The sequence below is a fragment of the Notothenia rossii genome (assembly GCF_949606895.1).
Source record: "Notothenia rossii genome assembly, chromosome: 10".
In the NCBI taxonomy this organism is placed as follows: domain Eukaryota; kingdom Metazoa; phylum Chordata; class Actinopteri; order Perciformes; family Nototheniidae; genus Notothenia; species Notothenia rossii.
The window spans coordinates 10,137,146-10,144,763 of record NC_136908.1 but is presented as its reverse complement, the minus strand read 5'-3'; the positions used below and the strand labels follow the sequence as shown (position 1 = coordinate 10,144,763).

General features: G+C 35.5%; 1 protein-coding gene across 1 annotated transcript; it reads right to left on the bottom strand.

Annotated features, from left to right (window-relative positions):
* Positions 1 to 328: 328 nt before the first annotated feature.
* On the bottom strand, positions 329 to 7,027 carry LOC307022413 (uncharacterized protein). Its single transcript, XM_079655226.1, has 7 exons — positions 5,240 to 7,027; positions 4,231 to 4,279; positions 3,806 to 3,837; positions 2,811 to 2,851; positions 2,318 to 2,697; positions 2,076 to 2,203; positions 329 to 1,937 (listed from the first exon to the last, which is right to left on the bottom strand). The coding sequence occupies exons 2-7, from the start codon at positions 4,255 to 4,257 to the stop codon at positions 1,886 to 1,888; spliced, it is 660 nt and encodes a 219-aa protein (XP_079511352.1). The 5' UTR covers positions 4,258 to 4,279; positions 5,240 to 7,027; the 3' UTR covers positions 329 to 1,885.
* Positions 7,028 to 7,618: the final 591 nt, after the last annotated feature.

Below are 7,618 nucleotides of genomic sequence, written 5' to 3'. Positions count from 1 at the left end.
AATTGAAATGTTTAAATATGTATTTTTCCCCCCGATATAACATCAACCTGTGTTTTGTAAAAGTTTATTAAATTAATCAGTAAAATGTTATCATATTGTGGATTTATTAAATTATGTATTTTCCTTTGTTATTTATGTGTGCGTTTGTTTTGAGGATATAATTCATTAGTACCTAAACATAGTATGGTATAACTGCTTTTTGTAATGAAATCCACAATTATTTTTATTTATTTATTTTTCATCCAAAAAAAACAAAAAAATATAATTCATACACACAAAGATGAACAAAATTAGTAGAAGCGGGAGGGCTGAAGCATAGCATATGGAAAGTAGCCCTCCCGTGCATCATCCTAATCCTAAACATCGGCATTATTGCGTCAAAATCGTATAGAAATTAAGGAGTACAAATAAATAAAGAAAACAGGAGAAAACATTAAATAAAAGTTAGGGCAGGAGAACAATAAATGCATACTGTATATATACGAAAACTAGATATAGGGTCATTTTCTGCACATGTCAATAGCAGTTTCAACTATCTTTTTTTGGAAATGAAAATACTATATATAAATATATACATATGTACACATGTACTTGGCAAATGAATAATAATAATAATAATAATAATATATGCATAATTGCATATAAACATTGTGAACACTTATTTTCAAGTGACTTTTTTAACATTCATATGTTCACGCTGTGGTTTGGAACTGCTTTTGAATATTATTAGGCATTTTGTTATGGAAAATGTGCATAACCGGTACTGTTTTAAGCTGTACTATGTCAAGACATTTTAATAGATTGAGTTTTTTTTTAAATATGGGAGTTGTGTGTTCATATTTACCAACACCACAGACTACTCGTAATACTTTTTTTTGGGATGTTATTATTTTTTGTAGATTTGTTGAGTACGTGTTTCCCCATATTTCAGAGCAGTAGGAAAGGTAAGGGAGAAATAGACTGTTATAAAGAGTATTTTTTCCTCAAGAATGTTCTTGGTTTGATACAAAATACCTGTTGTTTTTGAAAGTTTAGTCTACATAATTTATATGGTGCTTCCAATTGAGTTTTTCGTCAACAAGCAGTCCTAAAAATGTACATGCACCAACTTTTTCTATCTCCGTATTGCAAACCCATATACAGTAATGCAGTCATTTCTACTCTCAGACTTTGCATTGAATAACATATTTTGTTTTGGCCACATTAAGGGATAATTTATTAACTGCAAACCAGTTACATAGTATTTCTAATTCTGCATTCACAATTTTAACAAGATCGCCAAGATTATGATGGGAGCAGAGAATTCAAAGTTCAGGTTCAGCCTCAATATATTTGGGGAGAATTAAAATGAGCCGTCTTTATTTGTAGACAGCCAAGCCCCTCCTGTGTTCGGTGAAGCATTATATGTTTACAAATCCAATGTAGGATATAAACACAACTAAACTGCAATGATAGCAAAGCTGTGGCTTGTGTTTTTGGGGTAATAAAGTCCAAATCATCGTTGGGTTGTCAGCCAATGAGTGACGTCTGAGGAAGATGAGAAATCTAAATTAAACATTGTTGAGAAAATGCTGCATCTCTTGCATTTATTGACATAGATTAGCCTTATTGTTTACCTTTTTAATATCATTTTTTGTAATTTGCAATTACTTGGTTTTTGTGAAATTAGCCTGTTTTCTTATTAAAGTGTAACAGATTGATGCAAGGCTTCGGAATCCCCCCCATTGTAGTTAAAAAACTGTAAAAACTAGGGCCCCCAAACAGCATCTTGCCCCAAAAAAGCTAGAAACGGCCCTGCCCACAGTACAGTACATAACCACAGAAACAGAATATAAAAGAAAACTAAATCAAATAAGAAGAATAGTATTTTTGGGCACAAGTAACGTCACCCAAGGACACAAGGACCTGGGGACCTGAGAACTTCTGGGAGGGGCATTCTGTGAGAAAGAAAGAGGAAGCGAGAGAGAGAGAGAAGCAAAGGAGCAAATGAGATCACTCAATACAGAAGAAACATGACAGTGACACTAAATGCATGACCTTCATATTTGCCCTGAAGCAGAGAAAAAGATACTCACCTTTTATTGCGAGGGTGGCTTTGACATATCGCAGATTTGTCCTTGTATTCCAGCACTAGTTTAAGATGTTCTTGATCCAGCTTCCTCCCCATAGGGCTGTTCCGCACTTTTCGCCAGTCCTCATTGGTCTACAAACAAAAGACAATATCAATAAACAGTTGTCAGTGCCCGCAGGTGATCAACTATTATGTTCAGCAAACACAAAGCTGTTTGTTCCCAGCTATTTTACTATAACTTCTCACCATGTCTTTGAAGGCCTCCCCTTTGTAGTATCTCTTGGATCCTGGATAGCTTATTCCCTCTTCATCTAGCTGCTTCATGCTTGAAGCAGCTAAATGTAGCTCCTCTCCATCGTAGGCATACAGCTTTTCATCCTCACAGATCATTAGAACGAGCTGGTCCCATGGGCAGGAGGTCCCCTTCACTACACCTACAACCTGCATGCTTACTTTCTTAGGAAGATAGAATTTCCCCCATCCATTCACTACCTTAGGCTCCTTACTGTAAATGGTGTCTTCCAGGGGTCCTATCTTCCATCTGGCACCAGCTGGTTTTTTTAATTTAAATATCTCGTGTCTCTCATTGGACACAAAATCTAAAACCTCTTTCAGGTAATCTGGACCTGCAACACATGCCGAACAAAAGTTACATCACGTTTTTTATGATACGTGAGGCAAAAGGAGTGTAGTCTAATGAACTACACAACCATTTCTCTTTAGTTCTCCCTTAGCTTACCTGTTTTTTCGTTTTTCTGTGGGAATAGCAGACATGCTGGCCTGAATGGAAGAGAAGACAAAATACATTTCCCAATGAATGACTGCAAGTTAATCAGAGAGCTCCAGTCCATTTCTCCCACATGTCTTTACATGGTTGTGATCCTAGGAGACTCTTGATTCAGCGACAGCTTCGGTACATGTTCAACAGCCATGAGGCTCAATGCCAGTTTGTCCTGAATTCCCAGAACCGCAGATATACAATGTGATCTATAAGGATGAGCCATACACCCTAAAGAGGGAACTCATTTTCGCCACTTGATTCCTCTGTTATCAAAATTAGAAAATGACGAACATTGATGACAAGCCACTTAGTCATCATGGTGTGAATCAACTACCTGCAGTCCTTCTAGTTTTATTACTTTTATAATCCATGATACGCCTGAATGTGGCTGCTACCAGAAACCACACAAGCAGAATTTATATTATTATTTATAACACAGCTTTGTATCCTCTAAATGACTCAGTCAATGAATGTTGATCCTGTTGCTCTTCCTGTTATCCACAGTTCCCATCTTTATCCTACTTCTTCTTGTCTCTCGTCAGTGTTCAATCCAGTGCCTCTTGTCTCTCCTCTCGAAGGAGTTCATGATGCAGTTAGTTTTGTGGTTCAGGTCTTATATGTGCATAGCAAAATTGCAAATCTTCTTTCAACCACATTCTTCACTCCAAACTCTCAAAGACACTTGAGGGTCTCTTAATAAAAAGGTGTAGAAGTCATTTTAAATTAAGGTTGTAAATAGGTTCTGGCATTTTCTTTTATAGATACATTTTGCTTTTAATTGTGAAGTTGGAAGCATGTTGAAGTTGCTTTACATGTGACGTAATGTAAATCTTGTAACTATTCCAAGATTGACTGAAACAAGATAACAGGAAAGACTGCGTACCACAGTAAGGTGTTGTCTGCCATTGTTGTTTTGACCCCCACCCCCCTTAACAGAAAATAAAACTTCTTACTTGCTCTCCGGACTGTCCTCCAATCTAGCTTTCTGTTACAAGGAAAAGAAAATGCATTGTTAACAGTAATAAATAAAATATAATAAACAAAACCTCTACTCGTTATAACAATATGACAGAATTTGGACCTTTTTGAAAACACTATGAAATACACTGTATCAACTAAGAGCATCTAATAATAAAAAAATATATATATATATAATAATAATAATAGCAATATTTAAACGTGCTCGTATTATGAAGGTTAAATAGCATGACAAAATATTGGCTATGAACTAATTGGTAGAATACATAGCTTATATAATATTGCATTTAAATGTTGCAATACAAATGTGCAATTTTACCATTTTAAGAGTACGGTTAATTTTACAACATTTAACTAATTAATAAATGCTCTCTTTTTTCCATCAAGTAGTGGTACTTACTTTAAAGAGAACTGGACTATCTGTCATCGTGCGACAAACAGCCACAAATCTGTGTACAGAAACGTAGTTAAATTCAAATGTGGAAGAAACAATTATTTGAAAATAAACACATCAAATCTGAGTTGTGAGATGAAGATTAAACAAAAAACTATTTTTAAATAAATAAGAAACAGCACTTTTTTATGAAATAAGGACAATTGAAATTTCCCCAATTATTTTTATGAAAATATTTTTTGCATAATTTCAATGTTAATATTGACACATTTTAGCAATATTTCAATGCTAACATGTGTGTTTTTAAATATAACTTTGAAGATATTGTTTCATAAAAACAAAAGTTGATCCCTCATATTTTGTATTGAATGTATTGAACAACAATTTCACAGATATTGGAAAGTATTCCAAAATGTTTGAGTAACACAGACAGACAGACAGATGTTTCAATAAATAAAACACATAAGTCGAATCGTTTGGATTTTTAAGAGAAATACTCGGTATGTATTGGTCCATATACGCATTATATACACCAGCAACCAGCAGGAAAACCTTCACCTTTCCTTTAAAGATAGACCCAGACTACACCCTTTTCTCTTTATTCACAGATCCTTTTATTATTTGTGAAAATATTTTTGCGTATTTGCAGATCCGTTTTACATTTGCACATTCTTTTGTGAGTTTTCAAGTCTTTTGAATGCATTTGTGGAAGATGTTTTATTTTTTCAAATCACACGTTTACAAACAACTTCTTTTTATGTTAACACAAATATTATTGAGACAAATCTAACCCCATAATGCTCCTCCCAAACCTATTAACACATTTGGCGCGGTTCTATCTGAATATAATGTTAAGCAGCCTAAACATATGCGTAACACGCAAAAATAAAATAACACAGTAACTCTTGTTGAACATATTCTACGTTAATGTTGGCCTACCTGTTTTACAAAGACACCTCAAACTGAAGTAAACTCAAACCGTGAGATAAATAATACAAACGAAAATAATAGTTACCCAAACCCAAAGTTGTTGAGGTTTAGGAAACAGCTGTGATCCGCTACCCGTTAGACAAGGGAAGAGAAGCGTCCCGATCCCTCGTCCGGTGTTGTTATATATCCTCTACTGGCTCCTCCCCGCCAGCCGGCTCGCCTCGTCTCCAATGTCCGTTGTTGCATTTAAACAGAGGATAAGTTCTTTTCACATTCAATATATGCTTAACACGCCTTTTCTCCTCATATTCTCTTTCATCACTTTTCATGCAACACATTCTAAAGGCTGTAATCAATACTCTAAAAAATACTTACTTACTCGGCTGGTTTGGTTTCCGGTCATTCCGGATGTTGTCACATGCTACTCTAGTCTGTAAACAATAATGTATTCAAATAAACTGTACCTTCATTTAATATTCAGCATGGTAGTATCTCGACATCTATAGTTGTAGTGTTAAATCAGTAGGCTTCGGTTTGCACCACTCCATATCATTTCGCTACTAAATTCACCTCTTTAGGAAATTGTAAATTTACCACATGCTAACTGCCAACCGGAGATGAAAGAGTTTCAGAATAAAGCTTAACAGCTGGTTGTGCACAAGAATTTCTGGTTTTTCAGTGTAAAACTGCATTAAAACTGACGGCATGTTTAAACTACATTTCCCCATTAAAACATTGATTTTAATTTCTAACACAGTACAGAATAGACACAATCTCTCTATACATAAAATAACTGAGGACACATTGCCCTTAACAGAAGTCGTCTGTGTCTTGGAAATATATTCAGAATTGTCGCATTCACATTTATAGCGACTTTAAACCTTTAAACACTCCCTGTTCCTGGTTTGAACAGGTTGCCACACCTTTGTTATGACACAGTGTTTTGGCTAGACATCAAAAGTTCATATATGTGGAGAGTAATGCTGCCGAGAACACTTCTTCCGAGGAAAAATAATATTTACATATTTAGCATAGATGCCACTTGCGAAGGTATCAAGGTATCCTTAGTTATAAATATCTTATTATACATCCATGGTAAAAAGTAGTTTAACTTTTGGAAGCAGCAGTGTGCACCGCCTGTCAGGTGACGAGAACAACCAATCACAATCCCTCCAGTCTTCCCTAATAACCTGTCTTTGGTATAATAAGAGTGTATTTATTTTACTGCAGGGGTCGACGTTAGCCAAACTTCAAGAACTTTACAGTGTTTCGACTTTATAGGACATTTTATGAGCTATGATCTGTCATACGATCAAAATATCTCCTCAATCCGTGAATCTACGGACCATTTGTTTTTCTTTATTAAAGAAGTAGCCTAAATGGAAGAGCGTCTGAGAGGAACGGTGATAATATTATAAACAAGGAGAATTTAGCGAATTCTATATGCTGCAGGTCTCCCTTGAAAAAGAGATCTATGATCTCAATGGGACCAATCTGATTAAATAAAGGTTTGAAATGAAATGAAATGAAGCGATCACAATGAAAATGGCCAAGACACACATTGAGTCCAGAAACTAATGTTATAAGGGCTGTAAATATAATAAGCCTATGTCTAAAATGGACAAAATTGTTAGGAGATTTAAACTATACAGCGATTCTGGACTGCGGTCAATTTAGCCGCCTCTCGCGTTTGTTTTTTCAAATCAGCCCTCTTTTTTTTACTGCTATATTTGATGAGTGATAAAAATACAATTTGACCATTAGTTCTTAATACATTTGATACTGTTTGACTTTGTATTATTAACCTATATAAACAATACATTGAAGTACTTTTACTGTGTATTTGTTGAGAAAGTCCCCTGCTGAGAACAAAATCAAGCTACTTCTGCTCAGTTTGATGAAGGAATTCTTTTTTGTTGCCAATAGTTCTTCGTGAGATTGATCCAGTTGGACTCAGTTCTACTGAAACTACCCCCACAACTGTGAAGTACTTTTACTGTGTACTTTTCCAGTAAACCTCTGTCAATGTCCCCTCCTGAGTACAAGAATGCATGTATTTTGTTTTGTTTGCACAGTATTACATTAATGCTCTGGGGGAAATGTTTTAATTATAAGCTATAAAGGTGTATACCCCTATAGCGCTCCTATTCTTCCCTTTGGGAAATGATTCTGCGGACCACAGCACGCCTTCTGTCGTTGTTTGCTTTGAAAGAAACAGTCTGGCCTGTCAGAGGTAAAGGTGGTAAAAGACTTTGACACAAACATTAATTAACAACATTTTTTATTTAAGATGCCCTATTATGCTATTTGGGGTTTTTGCTTTCCTGTATGTGTGATATAGGTTTTTGTGCATGCAAATGGTCTGCAAAGGCTGAAATCCCTGTGTTCCCTCCAGACGGAGTTTCTCTCCCACACACTCTGCATGAAACACCTCCGTTGGACTCATAATAACATAACATAATGA

Excerpts from the sequence above, each read along its gene's own strand:
- LOC307022413 (XM_079655226.1), bottom strand. The coding sequence starts at position 4,257 with ATGACAGATAGTCCAGTTCTCTTTAAA. Across the intron at positions 3,838-4,230 it reads ATAGTCCAGTTCTCTTTAAA|AAAGCTAGATTGGAGGACAG; the intron begins GTAAGTACCACT and ends TCCTTGTAACAG. Across the intron at positions 2,698-2,810 it reads ACAGAAAAACGAAAAAACAG|GTCCAGATTACCTGAAAGAG; the intron begins GTAAGCTAAGGG and ends CATGTGTTGCAG.